This window comes from Hibiscus syriacus, unplaced genomic scaffold, assembly GCF_006381635.1.
Source record: "Hibiscus syriacus cultivar Baekdansim isolate YM2019G1 unplaced genomic scaffold, ASM638163v2 tig00110328_pilon, whole genome shotgun sequence".
Lineage (NCBI taxonomy): Eukaryota > Viridiplantae > Streptophyta > Magnoliopsida > Malvales > Malvaceae > Hibiscus > Hibiscus syriacus.
In genome coordinates this window covers 530020-554646 of record NW_024062685.1, presented here as the reverse complement: position 1 = coordinate 554646, position 24627 = coordinate 530020, and the positions used below count along the sequence as shown (strand labels likewise).

Sequence of the window (24627 nt, the reverse complement as noted above, 5' to 3'; positions counted from 1 at the left end):
ATAAAAGTTGGTAGAAAGTATTTGGAGGGAGCGGGATGGTGGGAACCAAGGCAGGTTAATATCACAGAACAGTGACCGAGAAATCCGGTACTCGGTATGGGAAACTACTGGGCGGGAATGGGTCGTCCATGTATATACGGGAGGGAATTCGAGTGAAATACGCCCGAGTTTAAATTATAGGATTTAACCTATTGGGGTTTTTATGTTAAAATGATTTATTATTAGAAAATAAGTTATACTAAAAATTAAAAAATAAAGAAACTTTTTTTTTATAAATTATTTGAGTTTTTTCAAAAATTTAAAATTAATTGATTTTAAAATGGATTATAACAAAATATTTTTAGTTTTAATATCTTTTTCATACTAAATATTAATCGAAAAAAATTCCTAAAACGCCAGATTTTGTCATTTATTTTTAACATTTTGTGAAAAAAATAATATTAAAATTATTAAAATTTATAAAATATTAAAAAATGTGGAAAACTAAAAATCTACTTGCTAGAATAACAAAGCACAATTAATCAAGAATGTCCTCATATATAATAGAAATAAAGCAAGCCAAGTGAAGTCAGGAGAGTATGATTATCCGTTTCAGTTGCCAGATCCAAGAGTAAGAAATCCCTATTGCACAATACATTGAGATCAACATTAGAGGTAGAAAGGGAAGCTTGTCACCGAGAAGGTAAGGATGCAAAAATTGACCCCATGTCTCTACCACCACAACACCTAAGAGGTAACTCTTTGCGACCCAACCGAGCTCGAACCATTGTTTCTCAGCAGCGGTTCTGGAAATTCCCTTCGAATCAGATTGAGTGGCCTTCTTATCAGACTGCAAAGAGCCCTTTGTCCCTATGATCTTCGGGAATAGTGCGGAAAAACAGAACCACATCAGGATCGTGTGTAGCAGCAACAGCAACAGCAATACTTTTATCGGGTATTCTTGGGCCTCGTATATAAGGGGAAAGAGCGAGTAGCAAGACACTGTTGCAACAACATATGTGGAACAACATGCACGTTAGTTTTCGAAATTTCATGCTCGTAAGTGATAAACTACATGTCAATATTTTAGTTTGATGAAATTCATTTCAAGTTATCCACCTGATAATAAAAATTAGACAAAAATGTGAATGAAAGCAACTGAAACCATGGATGAATAGACAATGCCAAGGTTCTGCTCAAGTGTAATACCTGTACAAGTTTGAAAGTCGAACAAGAGATAACAGAGAGGAGAAGGATTACCTACGGATAACAAGAAATAATGCTTTGAGTCCTCCAAACTTTCCACAGCAACAAGAGCAAGGGGGATAGATATGTGTAGTGATGCTTTCTCATGAATATGCCACCCAAATAAAAAACCACACGTGTATGCATAGGCGACCGATCTGGCAATCAGCCTCGGCCTGGGATACCTCCAAGTTTTAAAAAGACAAGGAGATAAGGCAAGCAGGACCATAATGAAGGTTGTCATGGGTGTTATCTGCCATTTCATAGAGATCCAATATAATAAGACAGATTAATCAGTAAGTTTACCATAGACAAAACGGAAATAGCATCTCATCAAATGTTACATATAAACAAGGAACAATATCGAACAACACAGCTAACAACCAATGCCTCTACTCGTTGCTGAGGACATGTTTATCAAAGGGATAAGGGAGTAGGTATCGACATGAATATCAAATTGATTGGCAATTATGTACCAAGATCCATCCTACTATATTAACCGAATCTCCTTACCCGAGGTAATACAGCAAACGGTGATGCATCGCCAACTAGTCCACCTGTGAATGAAGCTACTGGTGATGGAATATCGAACCCAAATTTCCTCAGCAAGAAAGCAATTCCTTTATCTAACACTATATAGAAAACCCAAAAGTTTGGAGCCCAGTAAGCATGGCAGAGTCCCCTGCCAAAAGGAAACATTCGGCGGATGACTTGTTGTATCTGCAAGGTATTTGCTGCACACTTAATTCACTATACATAACAAGGTAATTAATGGCTTTAGGCATTAGCACTTACAGCACGACTAATAAGTAGAACTAGAAAACTTGCTAAACAACATGCACTTCCCTAACTTTTTTAAATCTGTGAAGCAAAGCTATCATTTTTTTATATCAAGCTCTTCCAATATTTAGTTATCTAATAAATCTGTCAAAATTCAACAGTATATCAAGTTCTTTACAATAAATCGAAGATGAATTACCTGTCCATGATAAACAAATGGCCCATATGCAGCTGCGAAAACGGCCACAACAATAGCTCCCAAAACAGAAAGCCGAGCAAAACCCCGAACCAGGCCACCTCGACAGTAATGCCTCAGCAAGTAAACAAAATAAACAGGGGCCGCCACCGCAAACAAATGCTTAAAGCACAACAACACAGCAAACATAAAGCCACCCATCAAATCCCTACCTTGCGCTAAAAACGAGATCGACAACAACAACCAGCCAAACAAAAACCCATTGTACTGAAAATGGAGGTGGTCCACAATAAGGAGTCCCGGAGACCAAATCACAAACACCCATACCAAATTCCGCTTTAGAGAAGCCAAATTTCGAGTCGATATGTGAACCCCATATTGTAGAAACAAATCTGAGACGATCACTGATATCCTCTGGAAATAAATGGAGGAATCGGCTTTGTAACTAAGGCCGTGATGGAGATGGACGATCCATGGGTCAATTAGAGGAGCAAAGAAGGAGAGGAAGCGTTCGAAGTAGGCAAAGAAAGGAGGGTAATCGAGGGTCCATTCACTCGTCTCGTCGTAGTACCATTGACCGAGAGGAAGAGAGTGGGTAATGGCCAGCCAGTGGCGGTGGACTTCCAGGTCCGTGCTGTAGTAGGCTGGGATTAGTAGCAGCTTTACGACGGTGGCTATGCCGAAAAACCAAAGGAGTTGTGTTATGGATGCCGGCGATCGTGGACTCTCTTGCAGTTTCATCCCACAATTACAACACAGCCGAGAAAACACTACGGATTTCACGAACTGGGTTTACGGCAACGTTAAGTAACAAGTAATGGAAATTGACAATTTGTTCAAGTTGGACTTATTAATAACATTATAGAAATAGACGAACAAATGACATCGAATTAGAGAATTTGTATTTCAAATTTTAACATAGTAGAGGTAAAAAACCATATGAAACCTTTTCATTTAATCTAATTTGGGAAAATACTGACCAGGGAAATGCCTACCAGCATTGCATCCAAATGTTTATAACATCTTTTTGGTACAAATTTATTACTTCTTTGATGCACTGAAGCTTATAACGCTCCTCTCCTTTGATCTTCAAGAAGCATGTTTCTAGCCATCTGAAGTTCTCTCAGCACATCTCCGATGTTCATTCGTTCGTTTGGCGAATCAGCCGAGCATGACACTCCTATGCTAAGCACCGAGCCCAAACATTTCCAAATGTTGTCGATGCCTCTGCTGCTTTGACCATTTTGATTGACGGCTGCTTCACCTTCAAAATTGAGCCAAGTATCAACTATCTCCGCCACATGATCAGGCATGGCCGTCTTAACAGGCTCACCCAGGCTCAACTTTCCAGTGAACATGCTGTCGGTGGGTCTTTTGCCTGTAAACAGCTCCATTAAAACTATGCCATAGCTGTACACATCACCGTGTGTTGATATTTCCTTTCCCATTCCATATTCTGCAATTCCAAACATTGGTCATCAGGATGAATATAATTATATCTAATACAAAAATGCATGAAGTTCTTTACTAACGGAATTACCTGGAAGAATATATCCCACGGTTCCTCTTATACCCATCGAACTGCTTTGCTCGGTTGCCTCCGAAAGAAACTTTGTTAGGCCAAAATCACTAATATGGGCTGTAAGGTCGGCATCAAGAAGAATATTGCTCGGCATTAAATCACCATGGATGACCGAGTTATCGAATTGGGAATGAAGATAATCTAATGCAGAGGCTACATCAATGGCAATGTTGAGCCTCTGAATTAGATTTAAGCTTGGTGAATTGTGTACGTCCGTTGAACTCGGATGTCACCAAGTTTCTAAGCTCCCTTTTGACATGAGTTCGAACATCAAGGCTTTGAAGTCGTTACCTTGAAAATCCATGCTTGAGCAAGAAGTAATGACCCTGACGAGATTCCGATGCCTAAGCTTCCTAGGGGCTTCACATTCAGCCTTGAAAGCCCTGTTGGCACCCCGCTGTTGAAGATTAAGTACTTTCACAGCAACTGTTGTTTGATCATCACCACTTAGAATCCCTTTATAGACCGAACCATATCTTCCCTTACCAATTAAGTTGGCTGAAGAGAAATCATCAGTGGCATGGAGGAGCTCGGCGTAGGAAAGTTTAAGATGTTTCTTCCCTGATGGGCTGATAATGCCCTCTCTCTTTTTTGACAAGCTGACCCGTGACCCGTCGTTTGATTGCAAAGAGGCATATTAAGAACAAAACAACAAAGAGGATAATACTAGTCACAATTATCGCTCTAAGTGGGAAGTTTTTACTTTTCTTTGCAATTTCTGTAGGACAAGTAGTCAATCGAAGTGGCTTGATCCCTCCGCATAAGTCGTTTCCAACGATGGAGAATGCACTGATGCTGTCAAACACTCCGTTAGGTACTTTGCCTCAACTTTGAGCTAATGCAAAATATTAATTAAATTATCCCTAGAAAAACGAAGCAAGATAAAATTTGTGTTTAACCTGAGAAGCTTAGTGATAATAGCTTTGATTTGAATTCCTTTAAATTGAAATTGAAATTTAGAATTTTGGTTTATGAAATAGATTTTTAGGGTTTTGTTGTTTGTTTTACTTTTCATTAAATTTATTTATTTATTTATTTATTTCTTACTTACCTATTTAAATACTCCACATCCAAATTTATTGTTTGTTTTATTAACGTAAGAATTTGATTGGCTTATATTGATAGTTTGGGAATGAAATTAAAACGATTTAAAGTTTAAGAATTAATTTAGAATGAAAGTCATAGTTTAGGGACGTCTAGTACAATTGAATCTATTTCTAACTTTGGAACGACAATGAAACTACCCTAAAAAATAACTGCTAGCACGAATGGCCCTAGTGTAGTGTTGGCACATGCAAGCAAATGTCAAGTTTTATGCCGCATCATTACTGCATAAAGTAATGTTCAACCGTATTGTTTAAAGTCAAGTCCCTAAAATGGCAAATAAATGCAATTCTATCAGCTGGTTGAGATGGATAGATGGAACAAAGAGTGGAGAAATTTTGATAATAATAAGAGAAGTTTAGCATAGTAGAGGGACCAAAAACTTATGTGGCCCTTTTATTTAATCTAAATTAAGAAAATACAGTCTATGGAAATGCTTAGCAGCATTGCATCAAAATATCATGTTTATAACATCTCTTTGGTATAAATTTCTAACGTCTTCTGTGATGCACTGAAGTTTGTAACGCACTTCTCCTTTGATCTTCAAGAAGCATATTTCTAGCCTTTTGAAGTTTCTCAGAACATCTCCGATGCTCATCGTTCGTTCGGCGAATCTGCCGAGCATGACACTCCTATGCTAAGCACCGAGTCCAAGCATTTCCAGATGTTGCTACTTTGGCAATTTTGATTGACTGCTGCTTTATTTTCAAATTTGAGCCAAGTATCAACTATCTCCACCACATGATCAGCCATGGCCGTCTTAACATATTCACGTAGACTCAACTCTCCTGTAAATATGTTGTCAGTGGGCCTTTTGCCTGTAAACAGCTCCATTAGAACGATGCCATAGCTAAACACATCACCATGTGTTGATATTTCCTTTCCTATTCCGTATTCTGCAATTCCAAATATTGGTCATTAGGATGAATAGCATTGTATCAAATACAAAATTGCATCAAATTTATTAATGTGGAACGGAATTACCTGGAGGAATATATCCAATGGTTCCTCTTATTCCCATAGAACTGCTTTGCTCAGTAATGGATTGCTCAGTTGTATCCGAAAGAAACCTTGTTAGGCCAAAATCACTAATATGGGCTGTAAAGTCGGTGTCTAGAAGAACATTGCTCGGCTTTAAGTCACAATGGACTACCGGCTTGTCAAATTGGGAATGAAGATAATCTAATGCGGAGGCAACATCAATGGCAATGTTGAGCCTCTGAATTAGATTTAAGATTGGTGAATTGTGTAACTCGGTTGAACTTGGATGTAACCAAGTTTCTAAGCTCCCATTTGGCAAGAGCTCGAGCACCAAGGCTTTGAAATTGTTACCTTGAAAATCTATGCTGGAGCAAGATGTAATGACCTTGACGAGATTTCGATGCCTAAGCTTCCTAAGGGCTTCACATTCAGCCTTGAAAGTCCGATCGGCACCCTGCTGTTGAAGATTAAGTACTTTCACAGCAACTGTTGTTTGATCATCACCACTTAGAATCCCTTTATAGACTGAACCATATCTTCCCTTGCCAATTAAGTTGGCTAAAGAGAAACTGTCGGTCGCATGAAGGAGCTCAGCGTAGGAAAGTTGTGGGTGTTTCTTATCCAAAGGTGTGGCAAGGCCCTCTTTCTTTCTTGACAAGCTGAGCCGTCGTTTGATTGCAACAAGAGAAATGAAGAACAAAACAGCGAAGAGGACAATACTGGATGCAATTATCGCACTGCGTCGAAAGTTCTTCCCTTTCTTTGCAATTTCTGTAGAACAATCAGGCAATCGAAGTGGCTCAATCCCTCCGCATAACTTGTTGTTTCCAACAACCGAGAATGCACTGATGTTGTTGAACACTCCTTTCGTTGGCACTTTGCCTTCAAAGCTATTGAAAGACAAGTTGAGATTGGTGAAAAAGGGAAGTTCAGCTAGAAACTCTGGTATTAGGCCTGAGAGATTATTGTGGGAGACATCAAGAACTTGCATGCTTCTCAATTTTTGGAATGAAGAAGGAATAGTTCCTTCAAAAGAGTTCCCCCGCAGGTAGAGATATTCTAGCATCACACAGTTTGAAGAGAGGTTGGAATCTCCCCATGAAGTTTGTTCCTTGATACATCCAACACGTTGAGATTTTTGCAGTTTCCAATCTCTGGTGGCAAAGTTCCCGTTAAACTATTTGAATCAAAGTAAAGTTGTATTGAGAAGGAACAGGGACCGATAACTTCCTTCGGTATCATGCCATTAAGACGATTCCTTGATAGATCCAATAGTACCAAGTAACTGCAGTTACCCAAAGATGTTGGTATGCGTCCTTCCAGCAAATTATCAAATAGGCTGAGCTGAATTAGTTGGGTTAGATTTCCCAAAGAATGAGGAATTTCCCCTGTGATTCTATTTATGAAAGCACCGAAATATTTCATCTTGGAAAATTTTCCAACAGAATCAGGTATACTGCCTGTCAGCATGTTTCCATATAGTCCAAGCCACTCCAAGCCTACAAGGTTTCCCATCTCTTTCGGTATGGTACCGGATATATAATTGGTTTGAATTCGCAATTGATTGAGATTTGCAGAGAGATTCCCAATTGAATCAGGCAAAATGCCTGTGAGGTTATTTTTGGATAAAGCTAAGAAAACAAGATTGGTGCAGTTAGTCAATGAAGTGAGAAAACTTAAATCATTGGAACTCTCAAGGAAGTTGGTACCTAAGTTCAAGTATTCTATATTTTGAAGGCTTCCCAAATTCCTTGGTATCGGTCCTGCCAGTGCATTTACACCCAGTTCAAGGCTTACGAGCCTGGAGAAATTGACTATTGATGTTGGAATTGGCCCTGAAAAGTTGTTTTCCCCGAGAGAAACGAACTCAAGATTAGGAAGGGTCAAGCCTATGTAAGGAGGGATCTGACCTTGTAACTGGTTATCAGCTAAAGAAAAAAAATAAATGGATGAGATATTATATAGTTTATTAGGAACTGTACCAGAGAGCTTGTTTAAAGACAACTGAAGAAATTTTAGTTTGGTGAGGTGGCCGAGCTCACTTGGAATGTTTCCTTCGAGGTGGTTCTGCATCAGGGAAAGATGAAGTAGAGAAGAGATGTTCCCTAATGACGGTGGAATTGTTCCTATGAAGTTGTTCCTGGTTAGTTGAAGAGTTTGGAGGCTAGACAATGAACCGATCTCGGCATGTATTTCCCCACCGAGCGTATTTCCCACTATGTCGATGACTTTTAGGTTCGAACAATGACTAAGGTTTCTTGGAAGTTCACCTTGGAAGGAGTTGTTAGTGAGAAGCAATGCCTCTAGACGACGCAATCGAGTCACTTCTCGAGGGATTTGACCACGGAAGCTATTGTTCCCGAGATCGATCACCCTAAGGAACGTGAGGTTGGCTATGTGGGGAGAAAGGTCACCTGCCAGCTTGAGTGATGATAGATGTAGGACGGTCACTCTCCGATGCCGGCGACCGCATATTACTCCTGGCCAGTTGCAGAAATGTAGAGAATCATTCCAGGAGTTGAAGACCCCGTAAGGATCAAGAGGTATTCGAGCCTTGATGGCCAGCAATGCTTGTATTTCAGTCTCATTCCTTGATGTCCTGGATTTAACATGATCCAACTTACAAAGACTGCAAAACAGGAAAAGAATGCAACTTAGTAGCTTCGATAACATGGTATCTGTAGGGAAATTCAAATACTAATGACCCTTCTTCTGTTTTTGGTTCCTTTTTAAAGGCAATTACAGTCCCTCCAAATATTTCAAGATAGACTAGAAATATTCAGCAAAGTCAACTAATAGAAAATTGTGAGTGGCGTGACGCGTACTACATGTTAAATTCTCCCTATTTCAACAATGATTTATTTCCCAGGAAAATACTTGTTATTTCCACCACCCATTCCGGTCCTCACGGCACACGAAAATAGTGATGGCTAACTTGTAATAGGTATTTTAGTTTCGATTTAGAATGCTGTGGATAGTGTTTTATGTCTTTGGTAGATTTGGTTTAAAAAAGTTATCTCTTTTAAGTATATTTTTTACTCGGTCGTTTTCTCAAGTAGTGTTTCCTTTTTATGTTCTGTCCTTTCACGTTCTTTATTGAATTTAATCCTTACAAATATTATTTAATCTGAAATTAACTGTATTTATTTTTATTTTTATTTAATATTATTCTATAATTTTTTATTTATTTTTATTAGATTGTATTAAATATTTAACTAGATTGTAAAATAAATAGGGGTCAATTTTAGACTAAATATTAAGGAAATTAAATTGAATAAAAAGAAAATTTGAAAGACTTTTTTTATATATAAATCTAGGGCGAATACAATGCAATATTTATTCAAAGTCTCTCAACCATTTGACGATGAACAATTATATCCTACATATGTGGTACTCGAACTCAGGACAATATAACAACAATCCCTTAAGGCTGTCTTAGAAATTTTAATATTTTTAAGAGTTAATTATATAAGATATCCCTAAACTATAATCATTTAGATATCCCTAAACTATAATTATCAATCTAAATTGATTTTAAATTCATCATGAAACTGTATGTACATGTTCAATCAAATTCTTACACTAAATTGATGAATCAAAATACGAGATAAATAACTTAAGGCATACATAAAACACCATCCATAAGGATATTTCGTCATATAATTTATTTTTTAAGATTCAATAAACTTCTATTACAAATGCAGGACTCATTAAACAACAACAATCCTTGATATAAATACCAATAAACTCGAAGGATGGAAAGAACAAATAAAAAGGGTGATATTCTCAATTTTGAAGCTTTGTTGTTTGTTTAACTTTACATTAAAACTATTTCTTTATGACTTAATTAACTATTTAAATGTTCCACATAGGTGATTACAATACACTTAACAAATTTATTAACAGTTTTTTTTAAAAAAAGGAAAGGGATTAAATGTAATACCCAAAAATTTCAACAAGTGACTAAAATGAAAATTTTGAAAGTTGGTGACTAAAGTATAAAATTAGAAACATTTAGGGATCTAAAGTGTAATTTTGAAAATTTTATATATTTTGGTTACATGAATGGATAGTTTACCTTAAAAAGAAGGATTTTTATTCTGTTAGATTTTCAATCTGAAATTTGTAGAAAACGCTATTTATACGAATACGTATATGGATTAAGGGTGTTACATTAAAACTATATACACTGATAATTTAAATAATTCAAAGATGAAACTGTAAAATTTAAAAATTAATTTAAATAAATTTTTTGACAAATTTTAAATATAATTCTAATCTTATCTAGAGGGGAGATAAATGAAACTCTATGAAAAAAAAGAAAAATACTTTTAGCGAGACTAAAACTCATAACCTAAAAAAAATATAAGGGAACAAAAGTGAGTAACTTAGCCAACCGATCGAATGTAATTATTCTAAATAAAAAAGTTATAATTTGAGAATGTTTAATATTATTGACTTTTATTTTGGACTAATGAAGAAACTACTCTAAAAAACTGGTGGTATGAATGGCTTTAGCTTAGTCTTGCCACATGCAAGAAAATCTCAATTCTTAAGGCTCATTATTGCATGAAATTAATGTTCGACCGTATTGTTTAAGTCAAGTCAATACAATAAGAAATAAATTGCTGTTTTCTTAGCTGGTTGACATGGATTGATCGGTTCGATTTTTCAAAAATAATTTCTACTTCCTAAGAGGAGAAAGAATAATTTTATTCCTAATAACTATAGAACTTATAACTTAAGTGAAAGGAAAGGATCATATATAACATATTGTAATCGGCATGAAAGAGTTTTTATATGATTTATGGTAAATATAATTTATTTTATTTTATTATTCGATCACGCAATTAGTATTGTATAAAAATTTCATTAATTATACGAATTAAGCATCCTCGGTTGTTAGAGGTATGACTGTTATCTCTAGATGTTTCGGATTTGAGTATCATCAACTGTATAATATTGATATTGTCGCGGCCGTCTTTCGGGTGGACCCGGAATTGGGCTTCAACTTGAATAATTGGGTTAGAGTCACCACCGACCATTTTAAAACATTTAGGTAGGTCGGACACCATCTTACATGATCTGTATTTTACCAGAAATATGTCGGGTTCGTGAGTCAGTTACGGTCAATGAAGAATTAGCACTCTTGAACCGCCCTTTCGGTACCAATTAATTTGTCGGTTGTCTTTAATTGTGAAAATTAAGAATTTAAATTTAAATTTAAAAATTTGATTCGAATAATTACCTTTGACCGATTGAAATTACCCCTTTTGAAGGTTCTTGGCTCTGGTGAACGAAAATTGCCTTCTTCGAATGGAAAGGTCAGGTTTTTTACTTGGATCTTTGTTTCCTTCTTTGTATTTGAGAAATGATTTCTGGTTTTCTCCACTGGATCCCCTCGAACGGTTCTCTTTTTTTTTAACTTCGAATGAATCTGGTACCCTTTTTTTTATTCGGTACCAATTAATTTGTCGATTGTCTTTAATTGCGAAAATTAAGAATTTAAATTTAAAAATTTGATTCGAATAATTACCTTTGATCGATTGAAATTACCCCTTTTGAAGGTTATTGGCTGTGGTGAACGAAAATTGCCTTCTTCGAATGGAAAGGTCAGGTTTTTTACTTGGCTCTTTGTTTCCTTCTTTGTATTTGAGATATGATTTCTGGTTTTCTCCAATGGATCCCCTCGAACGGTTCTCTTTTTTTTTAACTTCGAATGAATCTGGTACCTTTTTTTTTTCTGGTTTTCGTTCGAGTCTTCCTCTGTTCCTCCCGTGATTTTTTGTGTTTCTGTTTCTCTCGTTTCTTCTCTGTATTTGTCTCGTAATATTTGCCTGTCAATCGTGTCCCCTTGTGCTCGGTTTACATCAATTTATAAGTTAAAAAAAAATCATATTTTTAGGCTATATTGAGCGTTTGATTCCGAGTAAAACACTGATGCTTGTTGTTTTTTGGCTTGCCTTTCTTGCGTCGGACGTTGCGGAGATGAGAAACCCGGTCGTTGGGGTGTACTGACGTGAAAAGTGGCGCAGGGGAGAGAAGGGAGCATGTACCACTTAAGAGATAGGGTTAGGGTTTCAACAACCCTAATCGATATGGGTCACTCCAGCAGGCCGGTTCTAGATGCTCCAGGTTGGCTTCGGGTTGAGGACTTGGATCTGGGTTGCACGAGTTGTTGGGTCCACTGTTGGACTACGAGCGTGTTTTTTATTTGTAATGGGCTTAGGGTCTGATCCTGAAGACAAAACGAAATAATAATAATAATATATGTTTATTATAATTATAATATATAATATATAATATAATATTCATATCATATGATACATATACTATATATTATAATAAAAAATACGGACGAAAATGAGTGTCTACAGATGCCCCTTTTTGTCCTTTTTCGTAGAACAAAAAATAGAACAAAGACAAAAGGACACAAATTTTCATTCGGTGGAGTTAAAGAATAACTCCCTTTCGAATGGAGTTGTGGATGGTTCCTCTTTCGTGAAGTTGAGTCCATCCTGAAATGATATGGAATTGAAGGCGTAGTCTGGAATTTGAATTGGAACGTGGCTTCTCGTTGCCAAATTGTAGTCAACTTCGGTCTTCTTCTCGGTTTAAAGTCCTTGGTTTAAAAATCCGACTGGAGAGTAATTCTTTGACTTCACCAAGTGGTTGATAGACACTCAAGCTGAATGAGATCGAACTCGAAATGTATTCGTTGACAGACAACTTTTCTCGACTTAAGCTATGCTACAAATGATGTGCCTTTGAGCCAAGCGTAACTGAACTTGAAGATTCAGGGTTTCAAGAGAAATATTTTCAAAGGTTTTTTTTTTCAAGAGAAACAATTTCAAAGGTTTTTGTGTTCAAAAGAAAATTTCCCAAGATTTTTTTTGTGTTTCAAGAAAAATTGTTTCAAAGGTTTTTTTTTGTGTTTCAAGAGAAACAATTTCAAAGATTGGTGCTTCAAGAGAAACTATCTCGAGAGAGACGAAATTTGTTTAAAGGAAAACATATTCAAGGATTTTGTTTCAAGGGAAACCGTCTCAAGAGAGACAAAATTTGTTTTAAAAGAAACTGTCTCAAGGGAGACGAAATTTGTTTTAAGGAAAACAGATTCAAAGATTTTGTTTCAAGGGAAACTGTCTCAATAGAGACAAAATTTGTTTTAAGAGAAAATGTCTCAAGAGAGACAAAATTTGTTTTAAGAGAAACTGTCTCAAGAGAGACAAAACTCTATTTCAAGGAAAACAAATTCGAAGTTTTTGTTTCAAGGGAAACCGTCTCAAGAAAGACAAAATTTGTTTTAAGAGAAAATGTCTCGAGAGAGACAAAACTTTGTTTTGAGTAAATTAGTCTTGAGTGAGGCGACCCCTTGTTTCTAGAGAAACAATCTCAAAGGTGATCGATAATCTGCTTGTTCATGCATGTTAAAGAAATCCTTTCAGAAGCTTTAATCGTTGACTTAAGGAAGTTAAATTTGTGGATGACATGTTTGTTATGACACCAAATCACTTCAACGGGCATGATATCCTTCTTCGTGAAGTTGAAATCGTGGATGGCTCATTCGCTGTGAAATTGAGCTTTTAATTGGATGTTCTTCATTGTGATGTTAAGATCCACACTTGTAAATTGCACTTCTTTTGAGTTCAATATCTTTCGCTGTGAAGTTGAAATTGACTCTAGGATGAATGTGCAAAATTATGCATATATGCGATGCTATGGATGTGATGCTCTTATGTATGCCTAAAATATATATGCGAAACATGTTATTTTAGGGTTTGGAGAGAAATCTCAATCTCTGGTTGTCAGTCTCGATGACTCTTGATGTTGGAATCTTGAATTTCTGATTCTTGATATTGGATTCTTCAATATGCTTAAATCCGATGTACATAATGTTGATCTGTGAAGGGAATAATTATGTGAGCAGTCTTCATTCTATCTCTGACTCAGTTTGTTTTCATTTCCATCAGGGTGTACTCTTGCAAACCTCAACCTAAGATAATTTATTTTCCTTGCTCCAATAAATTTTGCCCCAAAAAAATTGGCTTCTCATGCCCCAACTTCAATCTTGAGCTTCGAAGAGATATTCGTTGATTTCCAAGACATGCTTCTAGAGAACTCATCTTGTTTGAAAATGCTTTTTTCCTTTGAATTTTCAAAATTTTGAAAAATATTACCTCCTTCTAGGTTTCACAATTGAAGCAAATCATAAAACCGGAGTTCATTGGATATCAAAAGAATCAAATGCTCTTTTAATCTTTGATAGCTGCAAACCTTTGACAAATATCAAGATTGAAAAGTTGGTTTAGAGGTGGGTTATTAAGGTTTGTTTCATCGATTCGGTCATCGTGAAGATCATGGCATGCCCCTCTTTCTTGATTTGGCATTTTGATCGGAGGCGAACAAAATGACACAACTAGCAAAATCAATGGCTAGACCTTTTAGAACACTTCTGTTTCATTTCTCTGAAATCTTCCATTTGTTCAAGTTTTGTAAGCTCCTCTAACAAAGGTAGTGCAGAAATATCGGTCTAAAAATGAGATTCTTGAGTGCTCGTGTGTATTTGACTATAATAGGTGTTCCTTAACTCCCTTAGTCAATTTTTACCAAAACTCCTTATTTAAATTTGTCATTAAATGGCTAGCCGAATCCATAAAGCTGTGGTGTTTACCAATTGCTCTAGAGGGACAACTCAATATGTAAATACCTTTATCAGGTTAGCTGAATCTTATCCATAAAGTCAGGGCGTTTAACCAATTGCCTTAGAGGGACAGCTCAAGCTTTATTGTATAATATAATCACCTTTATCAGGCTAGCTGAATATTATCCATAAAGTCGGGGCGTTTAACCAATTACTCTAGAAGGACAACTAAAGCTTTATTGTATATAAATAATATTATAATGTGGGTATACGGGTCTAATTTCTTAAGTTTGTTAAGAAAAACCTGTTATAGTCTAGGTGTTTTTGAATGTCAGAAAATCTCATCTTTAGAGTTCAATTCCAAAGCAACTGACCTAAATTAGATTCATCTACTTGACCATTCCATCTGAGAAGATCATGATCATCATTGAACATCGTTAATAGAAGTAGAAACCAATTAGCTTTGCAATTTCATGTACTAGATGCCCCAATTTATCCGCTCCTTGATGGAATCTTCATGAGAAGAGAAAACTAGTTCGATCCCCATAAGAGAAGAGCGTGTAGTCTGTTGTATCTTTTAAATTACGATCAATGGGTCTTTGTTTTACAGGGTTCAATCTTATCATTTGTCATATATTTACAACCTCAATTTAAAAAGCTTTTAATTAAGGTGATATTCAAGGAATTCAAGATTAAAATTTGTTCATTTCCTCAGAATGAAGCATTTTATTTAAAATGTTTGAATGTCAAGTGACTTTTGAACATAAGAAACAAAAAAGAAAAACAATTTCAAACAAGATTAGAACACAACAAAACTCCTGATGGATGCCCTAATCAACTCGATCAGAATGCCTTATTACACATTGAAAGTCAATGCCCCTGAATCGATCAGATCTCGGACCTTACGTTTCAATGCCCCACAGCCAATATGATAGTTGCATATAGAGTTAATATCATGGCCTTCAGGATATGGGGCCTCTCTAGGTTTGGACTGAACCAGAGTCACAAGATTCTTCTCAACTAGTGTTGGGGAGTAACTCCTCATATGTCATTGGGATTGGACTGATGTGAGTCTTTTTATGGAAGATATTATGAGGTCTAATCCCCAAATTAGTCAGGTAAGATTCCATTTCATTCCTTGGTTCTCTACAGTGGTTGATATGAGTATTGTAGGTGTTGATATTGTTGATCTCTCGCTCTTTGTTCTTCATGGGAGGCTTCTCACTGGAGTCACTTCCCTCAATTTTTCCTTGTTTTATAGCTAGCTCGATCATCTCACCAGCCATAACTAGATCTGAGAAAGTTCCCGATGTAATTGCCACTAGGTGCCCGAAGTAAGGCGTCTTCAGGGTTTGTAGAAACAGCTTCCTGGTTTATTTTTCATCCAAAGGTGAATGAACTTGCACAACCAAATCCCTCCATCGTTGTGCGTATTGTCGGAAACTTTCATTGTGTTTTTTCTCTAGGCTTTGTAGCATAACCCGGTCTAGTCTCATATTATTGATATGCTTGTACTGTTCTAAGAAAGACTTGGTAAGTCTTTCCATGTCTTGATATGAGTTCGGCTGAGATGGTTGTACCACCGGATAGCTGAACCGAACATGTTCTCTTGAAAACAGTGAATCAGGAGTTGGTCATTTCCCCCATATCCCGTCATCTTCTGACAGAACATAGTGATGTGGGCTAAGGGACATCTATTCCCATCGAATTTCTCGAACTCAGGGACCTTAAACTTTGGTGGAAGCACCAAATCTGGAATCAAGCTCATCTCTATTGCGTCCACTCCATAATAATCATGGTCCCCTTGGACTATGTTCATCTGATCTTCTAACATCTTGATCTTTTCTTCCATTTTCTTTGTCTTATCCTCCTCGTCAAAATCTAGGATATAATAGTCTTCCGGATGTTTGTCAGTGTTGGTTGCGGAAGCTTGTATATTTGCACCAGATATGGCTTTCCCCTTGATAGTAGATGAGTCCACTTGTAATCCGGGTAAGATCCCAGGTGAGACAATCAATTGTGGGGTTGGTGGTATAGTGACTCTTTTAGATGAACCTGCCCCTGGTATACTGGCTTGTTGGAGACCTGATAACTTGGCCATAATTTGATCGACCAAGGACTCCTGGTTCTTCTTGATGGACTCCAGGGTACTTTGACTATTCTGAGGCATCTTATCCTCTAGCTCTTTCTGCAGTTTTTCCATATTATCTTCGATTTGAATGATTCTGGCCTCCATTCGCCTCTTTTTCAAGCGGGTGTTATACGGATGGGATGTGTCCAACGCTTGAGGTGGTGTATCCAATATTTATTCCTTTTATTGAAGCACTCTTTCGTTAGTTAATGCGAATGCAAAGAAAATAACAAAATGAAAAATATGTCTAAATGCATGATGCATGAAATGTCTGAGGCATTGATCCAAAAAAATATGCCTGTTATTATGAATAATCCTTATTGGGGAAAAAGTGTTTTACTTTTAAGAGACCAAAAATATCATGACAGCTTCTGACATGTTGACTAGTATTCTGCGTTTGTCTGTCACCGGTTGAATAATCTGTCGTACCGCTCCGGCTTCTCTGGATGAACCGTGCTAATGTTGAGTTGCTTTTTGTATTGGCCCAAGAAGTCTCGAATGACTGCATCTCGGGCATTTATCTTTTGTTGAGCATGTTCATAACGAATACGTCATTAGAGCCCTCAATTGATATGTAAAGTTCATTTGTCTGTTTCTTGAATTCGACAGGAATGATCTCCAATTTCAGCTATCATTTGCCATTGTTGTCTTTTAAGGGACTCCAATATCAATAACCTTCATCTTGCCCTTGCAACCTCTGTCAATCAGTTCTTCAAAGATAGACTTTCATTGCGCTTGATGTAGACCCGGTTCATTCTGAGTCATTTATAATGCAGTAGAATGATATACTCTTCAATTGTGGGCACCACATCTTTTGGATTGAATGTGACACATAGTCGCCTTATAGACTGTCCTCTGCATTTTCATCTCTTGTATTACAACTCCTTTTTCCATTAATTCAGATTATTTTATGTGTAACAAACACCTTTTTTAGGGATCAATGACCTCTTGTTATGATGCAACTGCTTAAAAAATACAGAGGCAAAAAGTTAGTAAAATAAAAAAATATAAAAAAATGACAAAAGAAAGAAATAAGAGTATGAGGGAAAAAAACATAGTTAGGGAAAAAATGTCTTAGGGTTTGAAATGGGGTTTTGGGGTAGGCTCTATTTCTCCATAGTCTCCCGGTTTAGGTTCTAAAGAAGGTACTCGAGTTCTTCTTGTCGGTGCCCCATTGGGCTTGCCAGACCCTTAGTCCTAAGCCCATTACAAGCTTGTGTGGACTAAGTTAAACTCGAGATGATACATTCCCTTATGCCCGTACGGTGAATAAATTCACACGAAGACATAAGGTATATGAATCCCGAAGGCTACTTGCTAGGCCCGCACAGAGAATAAATTCTCACGCAGGGGTTCAGAGCTCGGGTATAGAGCTTTAGATGAAAAAACTTTGAAAATCTGAAATCATTAAAAAACGTTAGTACAACTATTTATTTGAAAAATAATCAAAGGTAAATAATTGGAATCGAATAAATAAATTAAAATTTGCTATTTTCGCAAAAAGACAACCGAAAATTAATTTCGGCCTGACTCAGTTACCTGTCTCCAGCAGAGTCGTCAAGCTGTCGCGGCTGTCTTTCGGGTGGACCCAAAATTGGGCTTCAACTTGAATAATTGGGTTAGAGTCACCACCGACCATTTTAAAACATTTAGGTAGGTCGGACACCATCTTACCTGATCTGTATTTTACCAGAAATATGTCGGGTTCGGGAGTTGGTTACGGTCAAGGAATGATTAGCACCCTTGAACCGCCCTTTCGGTACCAATTAATTTGTCGGTTGTCTTTAATTGTGAAAATTAAGAATTTAAATTTAAAAATTTGATTCGAGTAATTACCTTTTTTCGATTGAAATTACCCCTTTTGAAGGTTCTTGGCTCTGGTGAACGAAAATTGCCTTATTCGAATGGAAATGTCAGGTTTTTTACTTGGCTCTTTGTTTCCTTCTTTGTATTTGAGAAATGATTTCTGGTTTCCTCCAGGATCCCCTCGAACGGTTCTTTTTTTTAACTTCGAATGAATCTGGTATTTTTTTTATTTTTTTCGTTTTCGTTCGAGTCTTCCTCTGTTCCTCCCGTGATTTTCGTGTTTCAGTTTCTCTCATTTCTTCTCTGTATTTGTCTCGTAATATTGCCTGTCAATCGTGTCCCCCTTGTGCTCGATTACATCAATTTATAAGTTAAAAAAAATCCTATTTTTAGGCTATATTGAGCGTTTGATTCTGAGTATAACGCTGATGCTTGTTATTTTTTTGCTTTCCTTTCTTGCGCCGGACGTTGCGGAGATGAGAAACTCGGTCGTTGGGGTTTACTACCGTGAAAAGTGGCGTAGGGGAGAGAAGGGAGCATGTACCGCTTAAGAGATAGGGTTAGGGTTTCAACAACCCTAATCGATGTGGGTCACTCCAGCAGGCCGGTTCTGGATGCTCCAGGTTGGCTTCGGGTTGAGGACTTGGATTCGGGTTGCGCGAGTTGTTGGGTCCACTGTTGGACTACGAGTGTGTTTTTTATTTGTAATGGGCTTAGGGTCTGATCCTAAAGACAAAACGAAAAACAATTAATATATGTTTATTATAATTATAATATATAATATAGTATTCATATCATATGATACATATACTACATATTATAATAAAAAATACGAATGAAAATGAATGTCTGCAGATACTACCACTTGTAATCACCCTAGATTAATAAAAAAGTCATTAATAGTGATTAATAATAATAAATTTAAATGTTAATTTTCTTGGTGAAAGGGTATGATTTCATTCCAAAAGAATCTTACATGGGAGAATTAACACATAACTATTTTAACTAAAATAATTAAAGCAATCATGTATACAAAGTTATTGTTGGAAGATTCACTCGTCAAAGTCAGGTTTACGACACGAGTTAATTTGATTTGTCAGGGTAAAGCTTTGTAGGACCGGGAAGTAAAAAATAATTATAGTTCAAATATTACCTTACCATACTAGAGGAACTAAAACCATATTTAGCCATTTTGTTTAATCTAATTTGAGGAAATACTATGGAAACGTCTAGCATCAGATTGCATCCCCGCTATCGAAATTATTATACGTCTTCTTTGATGCACTGAAGTCCGGTACAAGAAGCACATTTCTAACATCGTTAAACTCTCTCGACACATCTCGGATTTTCATTCGATCACTTGGCAAATCAGTGGACCATGACACTCCGACGCCAAGGACTGACCCCAAAGCATTTCCAGATGTTGCGGATGCCTCCGTTGCTTTGGCAGTTCTGATTGAAGTCTGTTTCATCTTTAAATTTAAGTGGAGGATCAATGAAAAAAAAAAGTAGAAAAAGGATTGTTACCTAATGAATGGGAATTGTTGCAGCCCAATGATGTATAAAATTGTGTAAATGGTTCGGCCTGATTGCTGTCTTTTTGTTTAAATAAATATATATTTTTCTTATACCAGATTTTCAATCGAGCCCTGCTCAAGAGTACAAGAGAGATACCCAAAGCTTAGTTAACGAACCCAGAGAGAAGGGGCCAGTCCAATTAATTCTGCTACAGTTATTCCAGCCCAAGCCAAGGGGTTTGCCTTTTTGAACCATTAGAAGAGAACTTCCATCCAAGTTCGGCGGCTCAACCCACCACATTTCCCTTTTCTTCAGTGGAGACGGAGTTTAGTTTTAAAATGGCGGCTTCCAGCTCAGAGAACGATGTGAAAACCCAAGTTCCAAGCTCAAATGAAGCAGAGCAGTCTCAGATTCAAGCTATTCGAATGCCAAGCATGGAGGAGATTCGTGCTCAAGAAGTTTGGAATAACTGTGCTGTTCGTAGCGTCGCCAGTGGAGTCATGGGTAAGTCCCAAATTCCGGTTTCATTTAATTCTTTTAGTATTTTCTACTCTCTTTTTTGTTTTGGTTTATTTCATTTAATTTGGCGCGATAAAGTGGTTAATTGCCATTGAATCAAAGGATGATGGTTTAAATAGCTTTGCGCTGATCGATTAAAGTGCAGCAGCAGGGTTGTTTGATTCGATTAGGGGAGCTAATTCTTTAGCTGAGTTTACATTCGAGTTGCTTTAGGCATAGTGGTTTCTATGTTTTTACGATGATGTTGTAGATCTTTATTTATGCTTGTATTTGTGTTTCTATGCTAAAATAAAATTGTTCTTATTGATTCAGCCAAAAAAAAAATTATGATTGATAATTTGTTTGGCAATCAAGAAAAGAGAGGAAAAGAACTGGATAGTTTACTAAATATTTGAATTTGAATTGATCTTTGTGAGGAATTATTGGAATAAAGTAGTAAATATTTACCTTTTGCATTGATCTTTCTTGGATTTTGGAGGTCTAAGTAAGGTTTTAGGGGTTTTAATATATTTGATGATATTTGCAGGAGGTGGGTTGGGATTCATGATGGGCGTGTTTCTGGGTGCATTGGATAATCCTATAATGCAAGAACAAATGAGTGGAAGGCAACAGTTAATTTATAACTTAAAGCAAATGGGACAGAAGCTGGAGTTCTGCAAAAACATTTGCAGTTATGGGCGTTGTATTTTCTGCCGTCGAATGTGTTGTTGAGAAGGTAGTATGCAGAAACTAGAAGTTAGAATTCAAACACACTCACATTCACATGCACATTGAAAGGAATTGGAATCTGAACTCGTATTCATGTTTTTTTTAAAGGCTCGGGCCAAACATGACACCATACTGTTGTTGCTGGATGTGTAACTGGAGGAACAATGTCAGCGAAAGGTATATACTTTCTCACTGTTCTTCGATACTGTTAGGGTTGGTGTTCATAACTTAGTTAGCATAGAAAACAAGTGGCAATTTAATTTAGAGTCGGTTGATAACACTTGTTCATTTGAAAAGTTTTGTTCTTTCAATTCCTGATAAATTTTGGTAGTTCTTTGTAAAATCCTTTCATGCATCGTTACAATATCTTTTGGTTATTCTTGCATGAATATCATTAGTTTTAGAATGCGGGAAGATGGAAGAAAGCAGATGTACTTTCCCGTTGTTCTATACATGGTAGGAGAGGAGTTAACCTTTTACTTTAGGGAATTGAAATATCTCATTACATCGTAAACTCACACGAATCGAACTACTTTATTTTAGGTTAGCTTCTTGCTCATATGAGTGGTGGTTCAAACAAATAATTATTGATGATGTCTTAGCTTTGCATTTTTCCCCTAACTTATGATCTCCGATTTCACTGTCAAAAGTTAACCTCCCATGTTTGCCAGCTATAATGATGTTCACAATTCATTTTGTTTTCGGTTCCTTGATTTATCTTACATCTCAGTTCTGTTTGCGTGTTTATAGCCGGTCCGAAAGCAGCATGTGTTGGCTGTGCTGGCTTTGCTGCATTCTCGGTTGCAATCGAAAGTTTTTCGATAGACACACTTGATGGAGGAGTTACCTCTGCTTCAATTTTGCAGACATCTTTATTTATAGAAAGGAATTGGCAGCTAACCACTGAATTTATCATATATTTTGTGCAATTTTTCCCTGATTCATAACAACAATGGAAGGCATAAAATGTTCTCAGGAGTTGAAATCCTGGGTATGTTTTGATTTCTTTTCATTATATTTATGTCACAACCAGAGGATATATACACACCCAATTGATTGGATCTTTGATCTTGATATTGCTCACTCACATTGGCTGCTGAAAAGCAATTACCTGTTATGTCAGCTGATTGCATATATTAGTTAATTATGAAGCGATAACACTGTACATCTTACTGACATTTTATAGGAATAACAATACGGTACTTCTGAAATGATGTCAATAATGATACGTGGACAATAATGAGCCTTAAATAGTTTCGAAGTTTGATATCATCTATTCAGACAAATTGATCTCATGGAAACCATTTTAAGGATTAAAAAAAAAACAAGGTGAAGAGCAAAAGATACGGACAATAATGATGAAATTCACAAATCCAAAAGCCCAAGAGGGGGTGGGAAAACACTTTATCCATCAGTACACACCACCATTTCTGCCCTTTCTTCCTCTCGTTGTTTTAGCTACAATTACCCCACCCACCACAAATGTCTTTTCTCTTCTAACATCTAAATCCCATAACAACAACAACAAATGCTAGATCCCTCCGATCTGCCTGCCTCCGTCCTCCCCCACCATCTCATCCGTCTACTCCTCGATCTCGACACCGAGGTAAGTTTTCATTACCCATTTTATTTTTGGTAGTTTTATTGGTTGAATCTAATTGGATTAGTACCGTTGTTGCATGCATTATATATTTTCATTTGATGTTCTTTGGTCTTTTTCTTTTTTTTTTTGAGCGTGAATGAAGTCGACAGGTTCGTTTTTCCAGATAGAAGCACCACATTGGGTACTCTAATGGAGTTTCCCAGCTGTTACTTTCCGAGCTCCTTCCCGTCACCACCGCGAGATCCAACCCGCGAACGCCGGTTCGGCTTCCGTATCGAACCCAAGAAGAGGAGATCGCTGACGGCTGCGTTCGGGGCGGAACGTTTAGGGAGGAGGCGGAGGAGGTTGGCAGATATGCAGGGACGGGGATTCCAAGCCGGCTTCTCTCGGAGAGTTCCTGGAGGTGGAGAGGAGGTTCGGAGACGGGGCGTTTTACTGTACGGCGGCGAAGGAGCTTGAGGGAGTGATGGGGACAGCGCACGATGAGCATCACGAGGCGAGGAATGGACGGTCATTGTTTGCCGATGGGAGGGTGTTGCCTCCTGCGTCGGCGGCGACTCATCCTCCGGCCGGTGATTATGATGATGAAGAGGATGAAAAGGCATCGATGGCGGGGCCTCTTTGTAGATTCCCGGGGTCGCTCACGGGGATATGTAGCGGTGGCATTGGATAAAGGTCCTCTGCTCACCGTACAATTCTTTATTGTTTTATCTCGGTGTATAATTTCACAAATAAATCCGAAAACCCTTTCCAAATCCATGTGATTGCATTTTAATTGTGAGGTTCATGCAAATAAAGGTTATCGTGACTGTTTCTTCTCCACTCACTGCTTTAGCTACTCCACACCATTGAAGCTTCAAGGCAGCAACCAATATTTAATTGAACACCAAAACATTTCCTTCAACTGAAACATTCTACTTTTTATTAATTCATAATAATTGAAGTGATTCACTGCCATAAAATTTCAAGTAAAATGGCACACCTCAAAGTAGGGAGGGCAACAATATTAGGGTAAATTACCTATTTATTACCTAAACTATTAATTTTGGTAGTTTTAGGTATTTTTAAAAAAAATCATATTTAATGTTTAATTTTTGTTTCATTTGTATCTCATTGTTAAAAACTTAATACGTTTAGTACATAAATTATCAATTTTTTCAAAAAAATAATATTAAATTTTGAACAGTGTACTAAAATGAAACAAAAACTAAATTTTATGTATGATTTTGAAAAAAATAAAATTATCTTATAATTGATAATTTAAATACTAAACGTGTAATTTGCCTAAAATATTAATATCGGAAGGGGTTTTTATTGAGACAATTTTTTGTAATGAAATTTTTTATAGTAGCATTTTTAATAAACTATTTTTATAGAATTTGAATTAGATAAAAATACTTTTAGACTAGAGTTAAAATTAATTTTTATTATTACAATATTTAATCAGATTCGGATAGACCAAAATCCTATTTTGATACGAACCATTAATATTCGTATCTCAAATGCAACGTAGATGTTTGATGGGTTAAATAATAATAATAAAAACTAAGAATAAATCTAAATTTTATAATTAGAAGAAAAATTGATTAATTTAATATTAATTAATTCGATTCCATCTATAATCAAATTAATCATTTGAACACGTATTTATTCCCCTCTATATGATGAGAATATTAACCAATACGCGAAGAAGATAAATATGGACGTAAGTAATGTTGACACCAACAACTTCACCATCCAATAATCTTTCAACAACTCCAATATATAGGCTGATGTCATTATCCTTTTTACTTAAAGAGCAAGCTTCATGATTCTGGCACACTAATCGAAA

At 36.7% G+C, this 24627-nt stretch overlaps 3 protein-coding genes and 2 pseudogenes across 4 annotated transcripts; 2 read left to right on the top strand and 3 right to left on the bottom strand.

Moving 5' to 3' along the window:
- The first annotated feature begins 199 nt into the window (after positions 1-199).
- On the top strand, positions 200-22028 carry LOC120118410 (annotated as a pseudogene).
- On the bottom strand, positions 560-2941 carry LOC120118408 (probable dolichyl pyrophosphate Glc1Man9GlcNAc2 alpha-1,3-glucosyltransferase). The gene is made up of 4 exons (XM_039138442.1): positions 2204-2941; positions 1738-1944; positions 1240-1477; positions 560-981 (listed from the first exon to the last, which is right to left on the bottom strand). Exons 1-4 carry the CDS (start codon positions 2939-2941, stop codon positions 569-571), a joined length of 1596 nt encoding a protein of 531 aa, XP_038994373.1. The 3' UTR covers positions 560-568.
- On the bottom strand, positions 3251-6951 carry LOC120118409 (probable LRR receptor-like serine/threonine-protein kinase At3g47570). Of its 2 annotated transcripts, none has more exons than XM_039138443.1 (2): positions 5871-6951; positions 3251-3656 (listed from the first exon to the last, which is right to left on the bottom strand). In XM_039138443.1, the coding sequence occupies exons 1-2, from the start codon at positions 6931-6933 to the stop codon at positions 3265-3267; spliced, it is 1455 nt and encodes a 484-aa protein (XP_038994374.1). In that variant the 5' UTR covers positions 6934-6951; the 3' UTR covers positions 3251-3264. The 2 variants fall into 2 exon arrangements, with proteins under 2 accessions (XP_038994374.1, XP_038994375.1); XM_039138444.1 differs by lacking the exon at positions 3251-3656 and adding an exon at positions 5291-5782.
- On the bottom strand, positions 6933-8764 carry LOC120118795 (putative receptor-like protein kinase At3g47110). The gene is made up of 2 exons (XM_039138768.1): positions 8745-8764; positions 6933-8496 (listed from the first exon to the last, which is right to left on the bottom strand). The coding sequence occupies exons 1-2, from the start codon at positions 8762-8764 to the stop codon at positions 6933-6935; spliced, it is 1584 nt and encodes a 527-aa protein (XP_038994699.1).
- A 380-nt stretch (positions 22029-22408) lies between the features above and the next one.
- LOC120118412 lies at positions 22409-23588 on the top strand (annotated as a pseudogene).
- The last annotated feature ends 1039 nt before the right edge of the window (positions 23589-24627 follow it).